We start from the raw sequence: 23737 nt of genomic DNA, 5'->3' as shown, positions 1-23737 counted from the left end.
GGCGGGCGCCCGTGCCTCCGGGAGTCTGTGTTCGAGCTTCGCGGCGAGAGTGAGGACCGCCGGGAGGTCTCAGCGTGTCTCTGGTGTGTCCCTGAGGGCAGCGTGGCCTCTTCACTCGGGGCGGAGCGGCCCCCGGGCCGGACGGCCTAACCGACTCCCCACGGAGAACGAGGCCGGTGCCCGGCCTTTAAAGGCTGTGGGTTCGGCCCTGACCGGTGTGGCTCAGTGGATAGAGCATCGGCCTGCAGCCTGAAGGGTCCCAGGTTCGATTCCGGTCAAGGGCATGTACCTTGGTTACGGGCACATCCCCAGTAGGGGGTGTGCAGGAGGCAGCTGATCGGTGTTTCTCTCTCAGTGATATTTCTAACTCTCTATCTCTCTCCCTTCCTCTCTGTAAAAAATCAATAAAATATATTTTTTTAAAAAGAAGAGGTTGTGGGTTTGATCCCCAGCTGGGGCACATATGGGATGCAACTGACGGAAATTTCTCTCCCACATCAGTGTTTCTCTCCCTTCCTTTCTCTCTAAAAACCAATAAAAACACCCTCGGGTGAGCACTAAAGCAAAAAAGAAAAGAAAACTGTGTCCAACATGTCAAACAACTTCACCCACACAAAATGCGCAGCTGGCCGCCGGGTGGTGTCCCTGTGGGGAGGCCCTGGCCGCCCTCTCCCGCCAGGCCCCTCGCTGACCGCCCAGCCGTGAGCCCGCCCCGGTGCACTCGGGGACCGCGTGTGTGAAGGCGGGTCTCAGGGACTCACTCTGGTGTGTCTCCCCCCCCCCCCCCCCTGCACCACCTTCCCGCCCCCCAGCCCGGAGGCGGGCGGGCGGAGCGCCTACCTCGGTGGCCGGGTCATAGTGGGCGGTGGTCCGCACGGCCTTGGTGTTGCTGCCGTGGCTGAGCTCGGTCAGCGCAAAGCACCCGAAGATCTACGGGGCGGGCGGGCAGCACAGCGTCAGGGGACCGGCTCCTCCGCAGCCCCGGAACCCTGAGACCACGAAGAAAGTCCCATCTCCTACCACCTAACCGACCAGTGACCTCACACCCCCCCAGCGACCTCACCACTCCCCCCCAGCGACCTCACCACTCCCCCCAGTGACCTCACACCCCCCAGTGACCTCACCACTCCCCCCCAGTGACCTCTCCCCCCCAGTGACCTCACCATTCCCCCCCAGCGACCTCACCACTCCCCCCAGTGACCTCACACCCCCCAGTGACCTCACCACTCCCCCCAGTGACCTCTCCCCCCCAGTGACCTCACCATTCCCCCCAGCGACCTCACCACTCCCCCCAGTGACCTCACACCCCCCAGTGACCTCACCACTCCCCCCCAGTGACCTCACCACTCCCCCCCAGTGACCTCACCACTCCCCCCCAGTGACCTCACCACTCCCCCCAGTGACCTCACCCCCCCAGTGACCTCACCACTCCCCCCAGTGACCTCACTATTCCCCCCCAGTGACCTCACCACTCCCCACCAGTGACCTCACACCCCCAGTGACCTCACCACTCCCCCCAGTGACCTCACCACTCCCCCCGTGACCTCACACCCCCCAGTGACCTCACCACTCCCCCAGTGACCACACCACTCCCCCCAGTGATCTCACCACTCCCCCACAGTGACCTCACCACACCCCCATGACCTCACCCCCCAATGACCTCACACACCCCCCAATGACCTCACACACCCCCAGTGACCTCATCACTCCCCCCCAGTGACCTCACCACTCCCCCACAGTGACTTCACATGCACCTCCAGCGACCCACACGCCCCTCTGCTGTGCCGGCTGCCAGCCGCCCAGACGTGCCCACAGGGCCCGGCTCAGTCACCCAGTGGCCAGAGCCGTGCCCGGGCAGCACAGAACACGGGGCTTTGCTTTGATAAGAAGAAGCTAGCTCCAGCCAGTTTAGCTCAGTGGATGGAGCCCTGGCCGTCAGGGTTCGATTCTGGCCAAGAATGGGTGGCTGGGTTGCAGGCTTGATGAGGCGCATACAGGAGGCAACCAATCGATGTTTCTCTCTCTGTCTCTCCCTATTCCTTCCTCTCTCTCTGAAAATCAGTAAAAAACTATCCTCTGGCGAGGATGAACAAAAATAAACAAGAAAAAGCTAAATTCCTTCAGCGCTGGGACAGACCCAGTCTGTCCAGAGTAGCATTAACTGCTGGAGAGAACGAGATCACCGTTCATTAGGGTGCGAGTCCCCGCCCCCTGCCCCCGGCCCCCCGCAGCTCTCCCACGAACCTCAGAGGACAGGTGAGAGGTCCTGGCTCACACCGCCCCCACTGACCTCCATGTTGAAGATCTTCGGAATGTATTTGAGATGCCTCTCAGAACCGGAGTTGAAAATCGCTGATCCAAACACCTGAAATGTAACATCGCCACCCACAGGTGGAAGCTGGTGAGCGCGCTGTCCTGGCTGGCCCGCACCCACGGGTCCAACAGCCCCGCAGCCCTGAGCGCCAACCACCGTCACACTAGCTCCCGGGGGAGCCTGGGCCCACCCGGGCCGTTTATGAAGGTTCAGCAGTCACCTGGACTCACGTGCCTGCAGGACCCCGAGGGACTGGACGGACAGGGGCAGGACGGAGGGCGGGAGGAGGGTGCGAGAGGGCAAAGCGGGCCGCTTCCCTCCGACAGCGGCGGGCGGACCCGTGACGCGCCAAGCGGTTTTGTTCATTATGTTTTCGTGTTTCAGGTTGTTTGGTGGTGGCTGATTTCTGTTTGTTTGGTGTGTGTGTGTGTGTGCATGTGAGAGTGTGCATGCACATGTGTATGTAAGTGTATGTGTGCGTGTGTGTATGTGTGTGAGTGTGCGTGTGTGTATGTGTGCCTGTATGTGTGTGCATGTGAATGTGTGTGAAGCCAAAAAGGCCCACAGGGCTCTTCCTCTGGGGCCGTGGTCGGCAAACTCATTAGCCAACAGAGCCAAGTATCAACAGCACAACAATTGACATTTCTTTGGAGAGCCACATCTTTTAAACATAAACTTCTTCTAACGCCACTTCTTCAACATAGACTCGCCCGGGCCGTGGTATTTTGTGGAAGAGCCACACTCAAGGGGCCAAAGAGCCGCATGTGGCTCACAAGCCGCAGTTTGCCGACCACATCCCTGGCATCTAAGAGCTCCGTGCCAGCCAGCATAAAGGGGAACCTGGAGCTTCCCACTGAGCACGGACACCTGCCCGCTCCCCCTGCCACTGTCCCCGCAGGCATTTTAGAATCTCTAAGTGAGATCCCCCAACGCCTACATCTCAGGAAACTTTAAGCGCAAGTAAACCACCCCAGCCGCCCGGCGAGTTCTGCACCCCACACGCCACAGCCCGGGCGGCGTGGTGGCCCGGCCGCCCCTCCCGCCTACTCACGAAGGCGTGCAGGAAGGCCTTGGCGGCCAGGGACCAGTCGTACATGCCCAGGCCGGTGATCAGCGCCAGCAGCTGCAGGGGGTTCCGCAGCAGCGCGTCCGCGCGCAGCACGTCCAGCTGCAGGAGGCGGCGGCAGCGCAGGAAGGTCAGCTCCCGCAGCCGCTCCACCGGGAGGCCCCGGTCTGGCCGCGCGAACACGGGGTCGCTCTCCAGGGCCGAGAAGATGGACTTCTGGAAGGAGGGCACAGACAGCGGCCGTTTGGGGGCCCCGGTGCCATCCCACGGGGTTCCCCCTCCGGCGGCTTTTCCTGAGGCTCCGGGACACACGGTCCGGCCCAGGAACCCCGGACGGAGCGGACAGCCCTTCCCGGGGAAGGCGAGCTCCACCGTCTGCGTCCAGCCTGGCGCCTGGCCACGCCTGGAGGCTCCCCAACCAGGGGTCAGGCCTGGGCTGCATCCCGAGACAGCACCCCTCACAGAGGGACTGAGGCCCAGCAAAGCCTTTTAGCTGTGAGGACACAAAGCCCCATCTTTACCAATGACCGGGGACGCCACCAGATGCCCCGTGGTCAGCCCGCCCACCTCCGCCCCCACCCCCACCCCCGCCCCCCCCCACCCCGTGTCAGCCCGCCCACCTCCGCCCCCCCCCCCGTGTCAGCCCGCCCACCTCCGCGCACACACACACACACACACACACACACACACCCGTCAGCCCGCCCCCCTCCGCCTCCCCCCTCCGCCCCCCCATGTCAGCCCGCCCACCTCCCCCCCCCCCCCCCGTGTCAGCCTGCCCACCTCCGCGCCCCCCCCCCCCCCGTGGTAAGCCCGCCCACCTCCGCACCCCCCCCCCCCCCCCCGTGTCAGCCCGCCCACCTCCGCTCCCCCCTCCCCCCCCCCCCGTCAGCCCGCCCACCTCCGCCCCCCGGGGTCAGCCCAGCACTGCCCCGGCCGCAGCCTCACCTTCAGCCGCAGCATGTCCTCGCCTTCCCAGAACAGCGCCAGCTCCTTCCAGCTGAAGGAGGCGCGGGCGCGGTAGGCATCCAGGGGGCCCCTGGGGAGGTCGGGGAGCAGGGCCTCCTCGCCTCCTTCCTCATTGGGTGCCATCGCTCACCGCCGTCGGCCTGCACAGAAATCAGCCTGAGTCGGGAGCCTGTCTCTGCTCACGCACCGCGAGCAACTGTGTGCGCAACGCGGGACGGCCGAGAGCAGAACGCCGGGGGCCGCCGAGAACGGCCACGCCGAGCGCCAATGTCCATTTCCCCACATGGAGGGGGGCGGATCTCCTGGGACAAAGGTGGCGAGGGGCGGAGGGGGCAAAGGGCAGCCCTGGGGCTGGGCAGTGCCAAGGTCAACAGGCCGTGGTCCCCCTGCCAGAGGCTCCAAATCCACCCCCACGGGCAGTTTCCCGGCCTGGAGGCCCTTGAACTCGGCATGCCCAACGCTGGGCGCTCCTCGGCCCTGACCAGCCCGACCCGCAGGCCGATCCACAGCCAGCTGTCCGGAACCCCCTTGTCCGTGCCCCGTGCCCACACTCCCCTCCTAACGCCTCCGGAACCTTCCCCGCCTCTCCTCCACTGAGTGGAGCACGGTGACCCCCGGTCATCGGGCAATCCCTGCCGCCAGCAGAAGCCCCAGCCGTGTGGCATCACCAGGACGAACGGTGCTCCCGCTGCTGAGGGTGAAACAGCCCTGGCCCATTTCGCTCGGTCAGAGCAGCGGCTGGTGCCATGAAGGGGTCCCGGGTTGGAGTCCTGGTTGGGGGCCCGTACCTCAGTTGCAGATTCCCCAGCCCTGGTGGGGACCTGTGTGGGAGGCAACCAATCCATGTGTCTCTGTTTCAATGTTTCTCTCTCTATCCCCCCTCCCCGATCCACTCTTCCTAGAAATAATTGTTTTAAAAAAATCCTTGGGTAGGGGTGGAAAAAGAAAGTGAAACCAGCTGTCCGAGGTCAGGCAGGTGTTACCAGGCTCATCCGACCCCAAGTCCCAGGGCCTTAAGCAACCAGTACGGCCTGGGTTCCCGGGTCACCGACACTCCTGCTACGCAGAAGGGGTCCCCCACACCGCCGGGCCTCAGAGCTCACCTGTGGCGTGAAGTCGCCTGCTCGGTCAGCAGGTCCTCGCCTCTCAGTGTCTCGGTGGGGTGTGGGCACCTGGAGGCCTGCCGGGGGTCTAGTACTCCTGTAACTCCCTTCCCTCAGGCTGTCTCCTCAGGAGGCCGACTGGAGTCGCAGAAACAAATATTACTCTGGTTGACTTTAGTCCGAGGTGCAACTGTTACCCTGTAATTCCGCTGGCTTAGGGCAGAACCTGTCCCGCCAGCCAGCGGTCCTGCTGGCCAGCGGTCCCGCCAGCCAGTGCCGTTAGGCAAGGGCTCGCTGTACTGGTTAGTTGGTGTCTGGGCTGTTGCCATTGGCAGAGGGCACCTGGCACCGTTCCCAGCATGGAACTGGCCTCCATGGCCTCATCCTGCCGGCCTTCCTCTCTGAAGAGGAAGAAGTGACTCCAAAATGCAGATCTGATCACTCCCCCTCTGGGTGACAGCTGCACCGTGACCTAGGGGACTAGTCCGAATTCTTCATAATGTCCCGCGGGTTCACCCTCCTGTGGCCCCGCAATTCCGCGATGGCTGGGCGCGCACAGCAGCCCCCTCCCCTGCCCGGGTGCCCCCGGACCTTTGCACGTGCCGTCCCCACGCCCCCCTCGACCCCAGGCAGACGCGGACTGGAACTTCGGGTCTCACCGATCACTCCAGTTCGCCGGCTCCGCGCACCGATCAGCGCCCACAGCCCGGGCTCCGTGCGCGTCCTTGGGGCTGAAGGCGGCAGAGGGAGTGCCGAGCGCGCAGCTCCATGCACTGGGCTGTCCGGCCCTCACTGCCTCGCGGCCACCGTCCGGCCCTGACGTCACCGCCGCGCCGCCCGCCCCCTCGTTGCCCGGGAAACGTGAACGCGTCGGAGCACTCAGCCTGGGATGTGCGCGCGGAGCGGAACCTCCCGGGGCTCTCCCGGCGCCCTCCCCATGGGGCCGCTCCCCTGTTCCCCGGAGGAGAGACAGAGAAACACAGGGAAGGCCCCGCGGCTCCGGAGGCGGAGGTCGGAGTTGTGTGGCCGCAAGCCCAGGAAAGCTAGTGACGATGGCGACCCCCAGGAGCAGAGGCAGGAGCCATAGAGCCGGGAGAGAATAACTCTCTGTTGTTATGGCAACCCTAGGAAACTCTGAGCATAACAGTCAGCTACCTGGTGGGAGACTGGCAGGGCCCGCCAGGCGAGCAGGAGTGCCGGGCAGTTTCCATCGCTCATGGGTCTTAGGCTGAATTCCGGACATTTATCTCCTCTCTGATAAACCTCATGATTTGAGTTAGTTTTCACTTCTCTTTGCTTCCAATAAAGACCCTGTCGGGAAGGGCAAAATCCCAACCGAGGGACTAATGTTCCAAAGAGTGACGCATCTCTGATGTTTTCCTTGTCACTGGATTCCGCTGACGGCGCGGGTGATGCCGACAAACTGGCAGCGCCCCCCACCCTGCCCCGTTCCCCGCGGGGACACGGAGAGGACAGCTGCCTGGAGACACCCCAGGGCCGTGCTGGGGCGCAGGAACGCACCCCCGTAGCTCTCCCAGGAGGAAAACCCCAGGTGGAAAACGGAGGGGGACGAGCTTCCGGGAGAGGGTAACCTTGAACACTGACAACCTGGGGTTCTTGACCTTGACCTCTCATCCACACGGAGTCAATCCGCTGCGTTCCTAAATGCAGCTCCTCCAGGTCGCTGCAAGCTCAGCTCCGACCCCGCTTCTCCGAGGACCAGCGCGCCCGGAGCGGACTGCGCGGCGTCAAGCCCAAGTTGGAGCCCGCAGTGGTTCCTGCCTGGGAATCAAGGCCTGGAGCGCGCGGGTCTGTCGTCCTCGCCCCGCCCACTACGCGCCCCGGTGACGTCACCACGCACACGCCGCGCCGCCTGCGTCATCGCCGCGCGCCGCTGCCAGGCTCGGGGCGCAGGCTGACCATGGCGGAGGTGGGCCGGGCGGCGGTGCGCGACCCCGGCACGCTGCTCCCGGGCGGCTTCTGGGCGGCGGTGGCCGTGTGGCTGGAGCGGCCGCAGGTGGCCAACAAGCGGCTGTGCGGCGTCCGCCTGGAGGCCCGGCGGCGCGCGGCCCGGCCCGGGACCGAGCCCCGCGGCCCCCGGCCCAGCGCTGACCCCGGGCGGGAGGAGTCGGCAGCGGCGGGATGCCGGTCCGAGGAGGGACCGGGACCCGGTCAGCGTTCCCCCGAGGGCGGCTCGAGCTCCAGGCCGGGCGTAGGCCCCGGGGAGTCCCGGGGCTGGCACCAGGCAGCGGAGACCGAGAGGGAAGCAGCCGCGGCAGCGCCTCTGCTCGCAGGGGCCCCCGGGCAGCCCGGGGAGGGCGACGGCCCCGCCCCGGACCTGGATGCTCTCTGGGACGATTTCTCCCGGAGCCTCGTGGGCGACCACCGGGAGATGCTGGCCTTCCTCGCAGGCCCAGGGGCAGGGCTGCGGGCAGAGGCTCCGCACGAGCTCGACGTGGTGCTCAGGACCGTCATCCCCAAGGGGAGCCGGCACTGCCCGCGCGCTGCGCCGCGGAGGGAGATGGTCGCGCAGGGTAAGCGTGTTTCTGATGGCGGAGGCGTCCAGGTACACCAGCCGACGCTCAGGTGGCCGGGACAGGCTTTAATTGGCGATGCAGTCACAGCAGGAGACAGCCGGATTGCTCCGACTCTTGGATGTGTGCCTGGGCGTGTTTGAGGGAGAGGAGGGGCGGGGTTGATCCATGTGAAACCCATCTGTGTTTGTTACCTGGAGCAGGTGGAAGTTGGGTTCCTATAGCCCCGCCCGCGCACGTACACACGCGCACGCATACACGCGGAGGCCGGCCCCTCCAGGTGCGGGCTGGAAGAGTGGATTTGTTGGTCTGAGTTTCCTCAGGCGGGCACTATAACGGGGCCTGGGGTCCTCCTAGGGATGCAGCGCGAGCTGTTGGGAGCCGTGCTAGCGTTTGTTCAGATGTTCGGGGGCCAGCGTGGGGCCAAGGAGAAGGGGCTCTGAGCACCCTGCTGAGCTGGGTGAAGAGGAGAATCCTTAGGTTGACAAACACTGGCTGAACCTCGCCCTGTGCTGGGGAAGCTGTAGGCTTGTTACTGCCGTTTGAGGGGCGCAGAGGAATGCGTGTCCTTAGCCCAGACGATGGGTGTTGACTGGTGGTGCCTGGGGCCAGGCAGTGGACGTGGGCCCACAGGTGGGGAGGAGCAGCTAAAGCGGCGCGGGAAAGGCCGCTCCTGGAGGAGCGCGCAGAGCGTCGCTGGCTCTGGCACACCGGTCTCGGGGGCCCAAGACTGCTCACCCTCGGGGTCTCTGGCATCCCTCCGCTCCCGCCTCCAGATGGAGCCCCCCTATATCTCCCTCTCCTGCGTCTGTAACCTGAACCACACCTGCCAAGGCTGCTCTTTGCCATGTAACCGTGTGGCCACAGGTTCTGGGCATGAGGGTGCAGACACCTGCGGTAGTGGTTCTGTCTGCACGCAGCAATGCGGAGTGGCTGGTAGGTGTGTACCTCCCTCCCCCACCCCAATCCTGTGCCTCTGCACCCCTAACACTTCCAGGAGGCCCTCCGCAGCCCTGCTGGCCCCGCCAGGATAGGGGTCTTCCCGCTTTTATCAGCTGTGTTTGATCACCTTTTCCATCTCACCTCTGCATCCTCAGGTTGGCCTCACTGAGGAGAGGGCCCTGAGAAAGCAGACACCGTCTAAGAAGGGCTCCTTGTAGCTACAGGAGCCCAAATTAAAACACAAAAACAAACCAACAAAAACAGCTGGCAGCCATTTATAGGAGTGACTGTGTTCTGACCAATCAAGACAGTGCCTTTTGGACCAATCATACTGTGAGATTTGGAGTCTTCATTTGCATGAGGAAAGACCAATCAGGGACCAGGGGCAGGAACTCGTGTTTATATAAACCAGCTCCCATGGGGTACGGAAAGCCACTCTCCCCTTCCACGGAATATTTGTCCCCCTGCCTGAGCAGAACTGGACCACACAGGCTGCCTCACAGCTGGGCTGTATCACTCCTGGGCTGTGGTGCACTGAACGTTTTCCTCCTCCATCGGACCTCAAAATGGGGGTTGCTGTGGTGAAGGGTGCCAAGGACCACCACCGTTGATTGCCATGGAGCTGGTGCCCCTGTGGACCTGGGGGGGGGGGAGGGGTGAGGGCTGCTCCTGCAGGACGGGGTGGGCTCGGGGCAGCAGGCAGCAGGGCAGGGAGCCTGGGAGACAAAGCCCAACGCCTGGCTCGTTCTGTCGGAATGCAGCTTCTGATGGGGCGCTGAGCTGAGCAGCCGATTCTCTGTGCTTCTTTCCCAGATGTGCTCGGTGGGGCTGTGACATTCCTGCCTCTGGAAGAAGATGAGCAGGGCAGCTGGAAGGTTCAGATGAGCAACGTGTATCAGATTCAGCTCAGCCGCAGCGCTGACGACTGGTAAGAGCCGAGTACCTGGCTGCTCTGTCTCCGGCAGCGGTGAGCGGCCTGGAGGAGCTGGCTGAGGTCTGTCGGGGTTAGGGCTGTGCGAAGGTGCCTCTGCTGGCGTGTCCCACGATTCTGTCCCAGCTGCGGCCTGGCCCGGTGTGGTCCTGGCCGGTGGGAGGGCCCCTTGAGTCCCTACATCCCATGCAGCACTTAGTTTTACAACGAATTCAAGTAAACTCACTCCTTGGTTATTTCATTTCTCACAGCTTGGTAATGGAGAGGGAGTATCAGTTTTTTATTCCTTGCCGAGGCCTGCGTGGCTTTAGAAACAGCGGGTAGTTAGTAAGCTGGTTAATGCCGTGCCAGGAGCCGAGCAGGGCATGACAGCATGAGAAGGGGAATTCTCTCTGCTGCTTACACATGTTTTTCTGTCAGATGAACATTCTGTAGCGGGTTCCCGGTGGTTTTGTGTTTGGGTGAAATAGTGTGTAATTTAGCTGTCTCCTCTCCTTTTGTTAAACAGGTAACTTAAAAAGGACTGAAACCAGCTCTGCTTATTCGTGTTTCTCTTATTTTTAAGGTTCATATCTGTTTTGATTTTCTGTCCAGAAAGATGGCAATCGGATGGGATTGTTTATCCCAAACCCGCCTGGCTTGGGCAAGAGCTGCCGGTCAGGCTGGCCCGGTGGTCTGTGGCGAGCGGGAGCAGTGGCTTCAAAAGCAGCCTGTCCCTCCTCCCCATCCTCAAGTACAGCCGCACCTACCAGGAGCTCAAAGACAAGTACCAGCACATGGTGCAGGTAATGCTGGGGAGACCCCCTGTCCCCCAGGCGCAGGCCTCAGGGTGCCCTGACCTGCGCAGCTGGGCCTGGCTGCTCCGGCTGCAGAGCTCAAAGCCCACAGCTGTGTGGTGGGAAGCACCGCGTTTACTTGCTCTTTGGCACATGACTGAGTTTCCCCCAAGAAAACAAACGGGAAATAATTTAAAATAACTGGACATTAAATTACTAAGTCACCATAATTCTCTGGTTTGAACTTTGATATTTTAAGAAAATGTGTGAAAGTTAAAGTACAAAAGTAGGTACTTACAGAAAGGAGATAACTTTTGTAACATGGCCTTAACTTTCTAGCTAAGAAGCAGAAAGCAGGTACCGACAAGCACAGGTGTAGTCACTGGAGCTGAAGTACGGCCTCATTAGCATAGCTGAGGCGGCTCCTCTTCCTCGTCCTCCCTCCCTCCCTCCCCGAAGTAGCTGCCATCTGTCCTTTCCCTGTGCCTTGTGTGTCAGTCACCTGTTCTGTGTGACCAGCCCTCAGCCCCGGGCGGGCAGCACCCTTCCTGCTGAAAGCTGTGGGGGTCTGGACCCAGCCCCGGAGTCCTGGGAGGGCACGTTAACTGTCCGTACCTTTCGGGGGGCTTTCATGCTCTTCAGTTTTAGATGGTTCCTGCTGACCGTCTGGCCCACTCTGATTGGGACAGACATCGGACAGTGATCATCAGCCATTGCTTTTCATCTCTGCCAGATGCCTGTGCTGTGCATTGTTATTATTGCTTTTGTGTTTGTTTTGTTTTAGAGACAGAGGAAGGGAGAGGGGGAGAGAGGTAGAAACATTAATGATGAAAAGAGAATCATCAATTGGCTGCCTCCTGCACACCCCTCCTGGGGATGGAGCCAGCAATACAGGCAGGTGCTCAGACTGGGAATCGAACCAGTGACCTCTCAGTGCATGGGCTGATGCTCCACCACTGAGCCACACTGGCCAGGGCCATTACCCCATTGTTTGAGCCTCCCCAGCACAGCCCAGGGTGGACTGAGTGGGGGCGAGGAAAGGCTTAGACAAGAGAAGGAAAGCTGGGACTCGGTGGGATGCTGCTTCCCCGATTGGAGCCCGCAGCACAGCGGGCCACAAGCCATGCCTTTATTTTATGGCAGATGCCAGGAGGCAAAGTCAGGGCTGCTCAAGATGCTTACAACGTTCCGTGGGTTTTGATCCTGCTCAATTACATGCACCTGATCATGCTTTGTTTACTTGAGCTGCTATCACTCAGGCTCTGGGGCCACGTGACCATAGGTGCAAGCTGACAACCACAGCTGTTGGCTGTCACTGTGCTGGGAGGCTCCGCCCTCCTCGCTGGGGCTTGCACGTGGCCACGAGAGGACTGTGCCCGCTCGTCAGTCCGAGGCTTAAGCCTGTGCAAATGCTGTAGCCGCGCCCCACAATTGTTCATGTTAACGATGAGACCCCCATGCTTGCACACCCAGGGTCATCCTGAGGGGGAGTTAGAGGGTTATTCCTGCTTTACAGACGGGGGCGGGACAGACAGCTGGGAGGGACTGCCATCACTGCAGGCCAGCTCTGGGCCTGCCCGGCTCTTGCTCCCGCCCACCTCGCTTCCTGCTGCTCATCCTCCTCTGGCGAAGGGCCAGCTCTACACACAGACAGCTCCGGGCACCTGCAGTCTCATCGCCAGGGCCTCGCACTGCCTTGGGAACAAGTTGACCAGTGTTTTCTAGACGTTACTGTGTCCTGAGCCCAGAGTGACTGCCGCCTTACACTGTCCTCAGTGAGATGTGGTGGAGGCGGAGAGTGACACGTGTCCTCGGACATTTTTCAGGTGTGGCCTGAAGTGACGGATCCTGAGAAGTTTGTGTATGAAGACGTGGCTATTGCTGCCTACCTCCTGGTAAGGACGCACTGATGGGCGGACACGGCGTGGGGGAGGGCCGCTGGCAGGGCTCCGCAAGGCTGGGTGCACACGGAATGTTCACTTCATCTTGCCCGGGGGCCGCGGGTGCTGGGCAGCCTGCCTAGGACAAGCTGAGCAGCACTCCGCGGTAACGGGCGCTGGTGGCGCGTGGAGCGCTGGGCACCATCTGGGGATGCGCCTTCTGCCCAGGCTCGGGGCCTGGCTGTGGGGCGTGCCTACCGGCTTCTCCCCACCTGCGTGTGGACCGGCCCTGCCTCGCCGCTTTTGATTTCTTACCTACGCCTGTTAAACCAGGCATCTCCCAGTTTCCTCTCCACTGGCATCCTCAGGCTCCTTAGAAACAGCGCGGTTTGTTTGGTGATGATTGTGCACAAAATGTGAGAGAACAGAACGAAGGAAGGGGCTGCTTTCCAGCTGCCGCCCTGGGACGGCCCCTTAATGTGACTGCTGGCAGGAGGGAGCCTGCCGCATGCAGCGCCACCCACACCCACCCGCCTGCCCACCTGTGCCAGGGCCTCAGAGGCCTCCCACCCCTCTGAGCACCAGTTAGGCCCACATGGGGCTGTTGTCTGGATTTTCCAGGTTAGAGTGAATCACACTGTTTTTGCTATTAGGTTCTGTGGGAAGAAGAGCGAGCCGCACAGGGCGTGATAGCTAAGCAGTCCTTCGTGGACCTGGGCTGCGGAAACGGCCTCCTGGTGCACATACTCAGCGACGCGGGGGTAAGGGCTCCTGGCGCACATACTCAGCGGGGCGGCTCCTGGCGCACATCCTGGGCAGGGGTAAGGGCTCCTGGGGGGTAAGGGCTCCTGGCGCACATACTCAGGGGGGCCGTGGTAAGGGGTCTCCTGGCCCACATCCTGGGCGGGGGTAAGGCGGGCCCGGGGCCTGGCGGCACCTTTCCCAGAGCGTCCTCAGGCCTGGCACAGGCTCACTGAGCGCTTTCTGTTGGTGCCCCTGAGGCGAGCAGGCTGGCGGCCACAGCGCCTTGCCCAGCGGGTGGCTGTGCCGGGAAAGGCAGGCTCACTGGAGGTGTTCGGGGGCGTGCGGGCCAGGACAGGCTTCCACAGCTCGGTGGTGTCAGTACTTCTTCGGGAAACCCACCGTTTCCAGCTCCTGGAGGGGAACGGGCGGGGGTTCCGCCTCGAGAAGCTGACGTCCAGCCCAGGACAGCCGTCACTGGTGCTGTGGCCTGCGGGGCTCGCTGGCAGCCGCTGTCCGGTCTGCGAGGCGTAGGCAGTGGCACTGCACCGGGCCCAGCACCCGCCCCCTCCCGCCACCGTCTCACCTGCCCGGCGAGTCCCGTGCGCTAGGACGGCCCCCTGGTCCCCTGGCGCAGCCGGCGGGCTCCGCCTCACTCGCGGGGACAGCTGGGATTGGAAGCCCGAGGTGAGCCCAGGCTGACCTCCGGGCCGTAGCCTCTGCCTGCGGGTCAGACATGTTTGCCCTCACGGGGGCGTGGACGGGCCCGTCGCTGCACTCCCTGAGCTGCTGCTGAGAGGGACTGTGGTGCTGGTGACCAGGCGGTGGGGGGTGGGGACGGGGGCCGGGGCCAGGGCGTGAAATGCAGTGCCTCTGAGGGCTCACGTGTGGTTCCAGAGTGTGGTCCTGTGTGCCCAGTGCCAAGCCACCAGGAGGATGGGCTTGGGGCGACGGGTGGGGGGATGCGAGCTGGACGAGGAGCCACCTGTGGTCTGAACCCGACGGCCAAGGTGCCTCCCTTCCCAACCAGAGCTGCTCCCTCCCCCATCCCTGTCCTCTTGCTAAACCCCCTGAGCTGCTCCCGCCCCTGTCCTCTTGCTGAGACCCCCACAGCTGCTCCCTCCCCCGCCCGTCCTCTTGCTGAGACCCCCACAGCTGCTCCCTCCCCCGCCCCTGTCCTCTTGCTGAGACCCCCACAGCTGCTCCCTCCCCCGCCCCGTCCCCTTGCTGAAGCGCACGGTGGCTGCCAGCAGCATCTGTACATTCTGAGAAACATCTGTCACGTCCAGGTTCGATGCGGGTCCCTGTGCTTGCTGCTGACGGCCGTGCTGCGGGCCAATCTGGTTTGGTGACAGAACTTAACCTTGGTTTTCTGAAACCCTCAGCATCCAGGCAGAGGGGTTGATGTCCGAAGAAGGAAGATCTGGGACGTGTATGGGCCGCAGACTCGCTTAGAGGTACCCTGCCCCCCGGGGCCGCCCTCGGCACTGCTGTGTGTGGCCCGGGGATGGCGCCCGCCCGTTCTCACCGGCCTGTTCACCTGAGGTTTGGGAAAAGGGGAACATCTAGGTTTTCCAAAGCCTCTCGTGCAGCTGGAGAGGATGCTGGCCTCTGGAGCTGGAGTTGTGTGTCTGCGTGGGGCCTGCCATGGGGACTGCATCTTCCTGGTGCGGGGAGTGCCTGGAGCAGAGGGCAGCTGGCGAGGGCCAGGCCGGGCCCCGTGGAGCCATAGACGTGCTGCTGAGAGGGCAGCGTTTGCTCTCAGCCGCCTGATAGCCAGGCCCAGCCGTGACCGTGGGCTGAAGTACGGGTCACTCCGCCTCCGCCAAGAGCCGTCGTGCTGGTGCCCAGGGAGCACCGTCTCCCAGGGCGGCTGAGCGGCACTCCGGGTGGCGTTCGCACGTCAGCGACGTTGCCTAGCGGCAGGACGCTCAGAACGTGCTCAGTTATGACAAAAGTCGGGGGCCAGTGGTGAGCCAGGACACTCCGGTGCTGGCTCCCTGCTCTGCACGCGGGCTCGGCACACAGTGGCATCGTGTTTTCTTTTAGAAACAGGCCGGTGCTGTGTGTGGATGCTCTGCTCTAGCACAGGGTTGTTTGCACGTGTGGTCCCTCATATAACAAAGCGTTTTAACTCGGGTCTGAAGGGGTCCGAGTGACTCGGCTGATTCACACTTCCCGTGTCTGCAGGCCCGGGGCAGACTCCTGCCGGGGGGAGGGGCGGGCGGCTGTGGTAGAGCACAGGCTGGTGTTGAGAGCCCCCCGCCGGTGCAAGCGGCCTCGTCCGCAGCCAGGAGGGCATTGTGCCCGTCGGGTCAGAAGGTCCCGGCCCACACGGGGGCTCAGGGCATTGGCGTGTGCGCAGCTCGCGCGGCCCCAGGGCCCGGTATGCTTGTGAGGCTACAGGAGGCTTGCCCAAGGAAGGTTCGTTTCTCCGGCGAGGCCCTGGGAGCTGCCCTTGTTTCGTGCCCTCGGGCTGGCCGCAGCAGGTCCGTGCAGGTCTCACTCCGGCCCTGGTCTCCCCTCCCCGAGCTCCGAGCGCTGAGCCCTCCAGGCAGGACGGGGCAGGCAAGGCGGTGCTTCTGCGGGGCCGTCGCCCCTGCCTGGCTCGGTGTTCCCTAACCTGCCATCTGTCTCGGGTCTTCCTTTCAGGAAGCTGCCATCACCCCGAGCGACGAGACCCTCTTCCCTGACGCCGATTGGCTGATCGGGAACCACTCGGATGAGCTGACCCCGTGGGTCCCCGTCATCGCAGCCAGGTGAGGGGGGATGCAGTGCACAGGCGCTGGAGCCTCAAGGTGCTGGTTCCGCTTGTTGACGTGAGATACAGAGAATATTGGGTCAGGGTTGCAGTTCCGTCCAGCTTACTGCTTACAGCATGGCGCCAGAGAGAACCCGTCACACCCGTGGCTCTGCTCTTCCTGTTGCACGGGGACGATCAGAACGTTTTTCTGTGGTAACTGCCTACACAGCCAGTGGTGGAAGAGGCGGAAGATTTTTTGCTTTTTGCTTTGTTTTTATCAGAGGAGGGCTTATCTTCAAGGAAAGCCTGTCACCTCTGTCTCTCCGGCAGCATCCTGGGCCTCAGATGGCATTCGCCTCTGTCAGGGGAGACCTTCGGTGCCAGTCCTGCGCCCTGAGAGACTCACCCCGGCGGCTAGTGAGCCGTGCCAGCTCTCAGGAAGCCGCGGGCACACAGCCAGTCTGGCCCGCACTGTGCCTGCCCCCCATCCCTGCTGCCCGGGACCTCGGAGCCCTGCGCTCGGTGCGGGCGGCGGGCAGGGCAGCTGGAGGGGTCTCTGGGAGCCTCGTGTCTCACCAGGACAGCGGTCGGCAACTGGTTCTCGAGCCGCGTGCAGCCCGAGCCTTGGTTTGCCGCTCTGCTGACTGATGAGTTTGCCGGCTGCCGCGCGAGGCATTCTCCTACCCAGAGTTCTGACCTCAGGTAGCCGACCACTGCCCTGGGAGGTCCGCGGGGCTGCACCGTCCCCAGAACCACCCTGGGGAGGGCTGTGCTTCACTGTCCACGTAAAACAAAATGCACTGGCAGCAGACGTCTGCCTCCTGATCCACGACTGCCACGTGGCTCAGCGGAGGCTTCTGTGGGGAGGGGCCCCGTCGCGGTGGTTTCTGTGGGGAAGGGCCACGGGCTCAGTGGGGCCTCTGGGGAGGGGCCCCGTGGCTCAGCCGGGGCCTCTGTGGGGAGGGGCCCGTGGCAGTGGTTTCTGTGGGGAGGGGCCCGTGGCTCAGCCGGGGCCTCTGTAGGGAGGGGCCCGTGGCTCAGCCGGGGCCTCTGTGGGGAGGGGCCCTGTGGCTCAGCCGGGGCCTCTGTGGGGAGGGGCCCTGTGGCTCAGCCGGGGCCTCTGTGGGGAGGGGCCCGTGGCAGTGGTTTCTGTGGGGAGGGGCCCGTGGCTCAGCCGGGGCCTCTGTGGGGAGGGGCCCTGTGGCTCAGCCGGGGCCTCTGTGGGGAGGGGCCCGTGGCTCAGCGGGGCCTCTGTGGGGAGGGGTCCTGTGGCAGTCGTTTCTGTGGAGAAGGGCCCGTGGCTCAGCCGGGGCCTCTGTGGGGAGGGGCCCGTGGCTCAGCCGGGGCCTCTGTGGAGAAGGGCCCTGTGGCTCAGCCGGGGCCTCTGTGGGGAGGGGCCCTGTGGCTCAGCCGGGGCCTCTGTGGAGAAGGGCCCTGTGGCTCAGCCGGGGCCTCTGTGGAGAAGGGCCACGGGCTCAGTGGGGGCTCCTGTGGGGAAGGCCCGTGGCGGTGGTTCCTGTGGGATAGGGCCCGTGGCTCAGCGGGGCCTCTATGGGGAGGGGCCCTGTGGCAGTGGTTTCTGTGGGGAGGGGCCCGTGGCTCAGCGGGGCCTCTGTGGGGAGGGGCCCGTGGCTCAGCCGGGGCCTCTGTGGGGAGGGTCCCGTGGCTCAGCCGGGGCCTCTGTGGGGAGGGCCCCGTGGCTCAGCCGGGGCCTCTGTGGGGAAGGGCCACGGGCTCAGTGGGGGCTCCTGTGGGGAAGGCCCGTGGCGGTGGTTCCTGGGGGGAAGGGCCCGTGGCTCAGCGGGGCCTCTGTGGGGGGGGGCCCCGTGGCGGTGGTCTGGGTTCCTGACGAGCCTGCCAGGACGGTGTCTGCCTGTGTTTGCAGGTCCTCCTACCGCTGCCGCTTCTTTGTGCTCCCCTGCTGCTTCTTCGACTTCGCCGGAAGGTACCGGCGGCGGCAGAGCGGGAAGACGCAGTACCGCGAGTACCTGGACTTCGTCCGGGAGGTGGGCTCGGCCTGCGGGTTCCACGTGGAGGAGGACTGCCTGCGGATCCCTTCCACCAAGCGCGTGCGTGCAGCCTGGGCGCCGGGCGGGGGGCGCCGAGGGAGGGCTGAGGCAGGGCCGGGCCACAGGGCCATGGTGCTGGGAGGAGGGTGTCCCGAAGGCGCCTGGGCCGGTCGCGCACGGTTGTGCTCGGGGCTTCTCCCACACTCCCTCCCCGGGGGACCTGGCACGTCTCTCGGCCCCCGAGGCCCCAGGCAGGGGTCTGCTGGGCCTGCGCGGAGGCCTCTGGCCTGGGCGGTGCCGTCAGGCTCAGCGCTCACTCCGTGTCCTGGGTCCACGAGCGCGCGGCTGAAGTCGGAGGCTGTGGTGGCAGCTCAGCTGTGCGAGGCTTTCTCAGCCAAAGCCTCCCGCTTCAGACTCCCCCGCAGTGGAGTGGCCGGCGCCCCCCTGTGGCTGCCAGGCGCGCAGGGCCTGGTCTTGGAGGCGGTGCCCCGGGCGGTGGGAGGCCCGGCTCCGGTGCTCACTGCTCAGGCACCCTGGCTTCCGTAGGGCCTGTCCTGCTCTCACTTGCCCTCTCGTTGGGCAGGTCGGTGTCTCCTGAGGTTAGAGGTGCTGGAAACAGGTGTGGGTGGGCTCGGGGGTGCCAGTTTGATTTTTTATTAGCTGCTCCCCTACACTTGTAGGCGCCTCAGACTATGCCCCTCTTCCCTAATCTCCGAGCCTTGGTTCCTGTGACGGTGGTTGGGGTCAGAGGCGGGAGTGGATACGCACAGCGTGGGCTGATGCTGCTCCGGGCCCCGTTCCCCACGGAGTTCTGCCCGGTCACGCTGCAGGAGGCGGAGCTGGGCACCGGAGGGGCCGACCACACCCGCTCTCTGGCCTCTCCTGTCGCCTGGCTTTGTATAATAGTTGGTGCCCACAGAGGAAGCTCGGACGCTGTGCTGGGCGGCGCCGTGGACGGCCTGGCACCAGGGCTAGGCACATGGCCTTGGGCAGGTGTGAAGGAGGGAGGAGCCAGGTGGAACATCCGCGCCGGACCAAGCTCAGTGGGCACCACGCCTTCCCTTGTTCTGGCGAGACCGATTGAAAGCTCCCCGGAAGCTTTTAGGGTGGCCTCAGGGGCGGAGGGGGCTGATGTGGGCGCAGTGACGCGGCTGTCAGTACACAGTCTGTCCGTCCAGTGCAGCCCTGAGCATGTGTGCGTGTCCTGGGCTTCCGCTGCTGCTCACGGTCTGGAGCGTGAAGGACGCTTGCTCTCCCGATGAGGGGAGGGCTGTGCTGTGCTCCGCTCCTCTTAGCAGGATCCGAGGGCGGAGAGGTGACTCCCCTTCTCGCTCGCGCAGGTGTGCCTCCTGGGGAGATCCAGGACCTACCCGCCCACCGCAGAAGCCCTCGCCGACCAGCAGAGGGCCCAGTACATCAGCAGCAGCCGTGCCCCGGGGCCCGCCCCCGCCCCGCTCGGGGCCGAGACTGGCAGCGTGCACTGCTGTCACCGAGGTCTTCCTGACGGCCTCCCCGGTGACCCCCCCAATGGTCCCGGAGCCCTGGAGCCTGGGGCTGAGGGATGCTGGCTGCCCGGCTTTCGCCCCCGAGACAGAGCTGAGCGCGTGAGGAACTGCACCGCCCTCCCGAGGGAGTTCGTGGACCAGGTGGTTCTGCAGGTGGCCAGCCTGCTGCTGGGCGGAGCGCCGTTAAGCCCAGGGAGTCCTCCCAGCGGGAGTCCTCCCAGCGGGAGCACGCGGACCTGGAACCCAGGAGGTAACCGTGGCAGCGCCTGCACCCTGTGCGTGGCCACACGGTGCGCTGGTCGGTTAGTGTGTGAGAGACGGCGATGCAGGCAGGCGGCTGCACGCTCAGGCCCGGTTTCCTGAGGTCCCGCTGGCGGGCGGAGGGGCGGCAGGTCAGTCGGGACACTCCGTCTGCAGGCCTGTCCCAGCAGAACACGGCTGACTGGGTGCCAGCGGGGAGGGCTCTGACCCCGTATGGTGGGTGTGGTAGTTCTCTGGGCCCCAGACAAGTCAGGCGGGAGGAGGGAGGGCGTGTGCCTGACTGTTCTTGCAGGAGGGTGCCCCCTCCAACCAGTGGCATCCGAGGGGGTAGGGGCCCAAGTGTGAGCCCCAATTGTCTTCCTGCAGTTGTTCCCGGGGTCCCAGGGCCTGGCTGCTGGGAAGGTTTCCCTGCTGCTCCTCTGCCTGGCAGGCATCTCAGCCCGCCACCAGGGGGCGCTGTGGAGCTGTCGCCAGCCAGAGCCCTGCCTGAGGGTTAGGGTCACAGGAAATCGAGGACCCCTCTCCCCCTAAGCCTGTCAGGACAGCCCCCTGGCTGGCCCCGCAGGCGGGACAGGCCCGGGCGGAGGGATCGCTGGCCCTTCAACCTCCGGCTCTTCCTCAGCCATGAGGTGGTCGCAGTGCGTGTCCCATCATTTCACCCCTCCCGTCTCGTGTCCTGACGCAGTGCCCGTCCAGCATGTCCCTCCCAGGAGTCCCCGCCCTCCTGGCATCTGGTCAGGACCCCCACCCCGGCAGCCCTCGCCGGGGCGGCTGGCCCAGGTGGCTGTGTGGCTGCAGCAGCTCAGGGTGCCACCCCACCTCCTGGGTGTATCCCACTGAGGGAGCCAGGGGAGAGGAAGGCAAGCTGGATGGGCCCAGAGCCAGTGCATCTGAAGGCAGGAGATTGACTTCCCTTCCCAGGATGGCACTCCCTGGCGAGGGGTCCTTCGGGAGCCTGGGGCGCCTCCTGGTGAGCAGGACGGGCCTTTCCCAGGCCTCGGTGGAGGGGGCTCTATTATCATTCTCAGCGCATTCCCCCCCCCCCCCCACACACACACACACACACACTGGAGATGTCTGGGAGCCGGGCACGTGCTCCAGGGCAGTCGGAGGCTTCAGCTCCTGTCGGCCGGGAGCATGTTCCCGTGAGGGGGAGGCGTGATCTCAGCCTCCAGCCCCGCCCACAGGGCTTGCTCTCCCGGTCACTGGGCTAGTGACCGCCTCCCAGCGCCCCCCAGGCCTGGCCCCTCTTGCCTGTGCTGCGGGACTCAAGGACCTACCTGGGCAGCTGGCTGAGCAGTGTGGGAGCTGCGGCAGGACCGGGGGAAGGGGCTAGGGCAGCAGCCGGGAGCGGCATGGCCAGGCCGAGCCGCGTGTGAGGGTCAGTGCGGGGAGCTTGTGGGGCGGAGCTCCTGGGCGGAGCGGGAGGTGGGGCGCTCTGGGGCGGCGTCCCACTCCCCCTAGCGCCCCGCGTTCTCCAGGCAGGCGGAGCAGGTGAGGGGGATTTGCAGGTGCGGTCATCGCAGCCCTGACCTGCGGGAGCTCGGCTCCGGGGCTCGGCTCCGGGCAGGGCTGCGGGCAGCCGCCTCGGGCAGCGCGGGGTGTCTGGATTTGGGTTCGCGGGAGGCCGGTCTGTGCCCCGGCCGGGTGTGATGGCCCTTTCCTTCTCGACAGCGAGCCTCTCCCTGGCGGAGGTGGCGGGCGAGCTGGACAGGGAGACGCTGCGGAGGCTGAAGCGGGAGTGCGGTGGCCTGCAGACGCTGCTGCGCAACAGCCACCAGGTGTTCGCAGGTGAGCGCCGCCCCCGCCGCTCCTCCCGCGTGGCTGTGGCTGTCACCTCCCCACGCCACCTGCCCCCCTCCACCCCCCCTCCCCACCCCAGTCCTGCCCCCCGGGCCCGGGGCCCCAGGTGCTCCCGTCACTTCCTCCTGCACACGTCACACCCCACCCCACCCCAGCCAGGCCGTGAGCTCCCTGCAGGCGCGGCCGCGGGGGCCCAGGCTGTGGTGTCACAGGAGGAGGTCTGGCCCAGGAGGTGCCATCTCGGGGCAGGGCTGTCCCTTGTGTGCTGTGCTGGAGGCTGCAGCCAGGGCGATGGCCTCTGTCCTGTCTCAGGACCTGGCGGAGGAGGCTCCCACCTCGGGCGGCCTCAGCAGGACAGGCGCTGGGTCAGGGTCTGGGAAGGAGGGGCCTTCCGGAGTGAGGGAGGCCGGGCTGGAGTTGGTCCAAGGGAGCTGGCCCAGGGCAGGCCCAGCGGGTGCGCGTGCTGGGCTGAGGTCGCGGTCTCCCTGGGTGCATGCTGCCCTCGGGCTGGGAGGAGCCAGCTGAGCTGACCGGCAGCGCCTGGGCTCGCTCTGCCTTCGCAGCTCAGCTCGGAGGCCGCTGCAGCCTTCCGTGCCCCCACGTTCTTTGCTTGGTTTCGGGAACATCTTTTTTCCATTAGAGCACGCATGCTTCTGCTGTCCTGTGTGGTGTACGCAGGGAGCTTTATTTTTGGAAGCGCTGCTGAGGAGGAGGCGAGTGGAGTGGGAGCAGGCAGCGTGCGTCATGCGAGAGCTATGCCTGAGCCGTCTGCAGGCTGCTGAGCTGTGTCTCACGTGTGCGGGTGCAGGCGGTGCCAGGGCTGTGCCACGGAGGCTGTGGCAGGCGTGGCAGCGGTGCCCACTCCTCAGAGCCCCCATGGCCGGGGTGCCGTCAGCACACAGGACGCCGTGTTGGGAGCGCGGAGCTGGGGGATCGGCACATGGGCTTAGTCACTGCTGTGTCTTTCTCTGTCCGAGCTGCAGTTCTGAACGGGCGAGTGCGCTTTCGAGACTGGAGGGAGGAGAAGCTGCAGGAGGAGAAGCAACCGGAAGCCAAGCGCCGGCTGCTCTCCACGGCATTCAAAACCCGCCTCTGCTGGTTCTTCTCGCACCACCCCGACGGCTGCGCCCTGCCCGCGGACCGCTGCCCCTTCGCCCACGGGCCTGCAGAGCTGCGGCCGCCCCCGGCCTCCAAGAGGAGGAAGCGGCCTCTGTGAGCCCGGGGCCCTGCCCGCCCCTCGGCCTGCAGTTCCAGGCTGGCAGTGCTCAAGCCACTTGCCTTCCGCCTGCCATCAGTGTTCCAGGGGCATCACACTCCAGGGACGGAAGCTGGAGAAGCCGAAGGCGCCGAGCCCCACGGCCACCCAAGTCCGGCCCGAGTTAAATGAGGGAGCTGACAGGCTGGGTCTCAGCATCGGGGAAGGGCTGGGGGGGTGTCAGGAGACGGAGGAAGTGCTTGAGCCGGCTCTTCGGGCAGCGCCCGCCCTGGGTGCCCAGGTGTGGAGGCAGGGTCACCTGGAAGTGCCCGCTGCCCCAGAGACCCATGGGGACCAGCGGCCAGAGAGCCTCTCGCGCCCCACCCCGCCCCGAGGCGTCTCACCAAGTACGGTCACGTCTTCCCATTAAATTATTTGTGCAGTTTACACACACACACTGTCGTGGTCCGTGGTTTTTGTGGCACGTAGTGCGGGCTCGCTGGGCACGTTCGGAGTAACAGATAAACTCCCCCACCCAAGAGGCCCCAGCACCCCACCTCGCCCAAAGGTCACGGCCAGCCGGTGGCCCGCTGCCTCGCAGCTCCCATACGTGGGTGAGCTCGGCCGGGTGTGGCCCTGCCCGCGGCTCCTGTGGAGGGGCCTGTGCACCCACAGGGTGGGAGGGGACAGCCCAGCACCGTTCATCTTCTGGCTCCGGTCGCCATTCCGGTGTCTTCCGGCCTCTGCCGTTTCTCCTTTTTCTAAATTAACTTGAGAGAGAGACACTGGTAACGGTGTTCCACTCCCAAGGGAATTCTGCTTCCATGTTCCCGACTGGAGACCCAGCCCTAGACCTCGGTGTATCCGGATTATGCTCTAAGGCAATGTTTCCCAAACTTGACATATATGTACCCCTTCTATAATTTTCATAACGCTGAGTACCCCTCGTACTCCTGAGAACGTAGAAT

The 23737-nt window shown here is 64.6% G+C and overlaps 2 protein-coding genes across 6 annotated transcripts in view; one reads left to right on the top strand and one right to left on the bottom strand.

Annotated features, from left to right (window-relative positions):
- Positions 1–6286, bottom strand: part of ACOX3 (acyl-CoA oxidase 3, pristanoyl) — a 22262-nt gene extending 15976 nt beyond the window's left edge. The window contains exons 1-6 of one of the 3 annotated variants that reach the window (XM_045573955.1): positions 6109–6286; positions 5450–5587; positions 4326–4486; positions 3366–3596; positions 2291–2365; positions 841–930 (exon numbers count right to left, since the gene is read on the bottom strand). In XM_045573955.1, coding sequence (XP_045429911.1) covers positions 841–930; positions 2291–2365; positions 3366–3596; positions 4326–4469 — 540 coding nt within the window. In that variant the 5' untranslated portion in view covers positions 4470–4486; positions 5450–5587; positions 6109–6286. Of the gene's footprint in view, positions 1–840; positions 931–2290; positions 2366–3365; positions 3597–4325; positions 4491–5449; positions 5588–6099 lie in introns of all 3 variants that reach the window. The other 2 variants (XM_045573956.1, XM_036417140.2) reach the window with 2 other exon arrangements.
- On the top strand, positions 4426–23737 carry TRMT44 (tRNA methyltransferase 44 homolog). 3 transcript variants are annotated; one of them, XM_045573954.1, is made up of 13 exons: positions 4426–4477; positions 5445–5518; positions 7832–7983; positions 9739–9853; positions 10422–10641; positions 12459–12527; positions 13166–13273; positions 14639–14710; positions 15906–16012; positions 17882–18065; positions 19346–19760; positions 21446–21562; positions 22558–23725. In XM_045573954.1, exons 3-13 carry the CDS (start codon positions 7842–7844, stop codon positions 22788–22790), a joined length of 1782 nt encoding a protein of 593 aa, XP_045429910.1. In that variant the 5' UTR covers positions 4426–4477; positions 5445–5518; positions 7832–7841; the 3' UTR covers positions 22791–23725. The 3 variants fall into 3 exon arrangements, with proteins under 3 accessions (XP_045429910.1, XP_036273066.1, XP_036273064.1); XM_036417171.2 differs by lacking the exons at positions 4426–4477; positions 5445–5518 and having other exon boundaries at positions 7307–7983; positions 22558–23730; XM_036417173.2 differs by lacking the exons at positions 4426–4477; positions 5445–5518; positions 14639–14710 and having other exon boundaries at positions 7304–7983; positions 22558–23737.

The sequence above is a fragment of the Pipistrellus kuhlii genome, unplaced genomic scaffold, assembly GCF_014108245.1.
Source record: "Pipistrellus kuhlii isolate mPipKuh1 unplaced genomic scaffold, mPipKuh1.p scaffold_m20_p_58, whole genome shotgun sequence".
In the NCBI taxonomy this organism is placed as follows: domain Eukaryota; kingdom Metazoa; phylum Chordata; class Mammalia; order Chiroptera; family Vespertilionidae; genus Pipistrellus; species Pipistrellus kuhlii.
The sequence above is the reverse complement of the archived record's forward strand: the minus strand, read 5'-3'. Positions and strand labels throughout refer to the sequence as shown.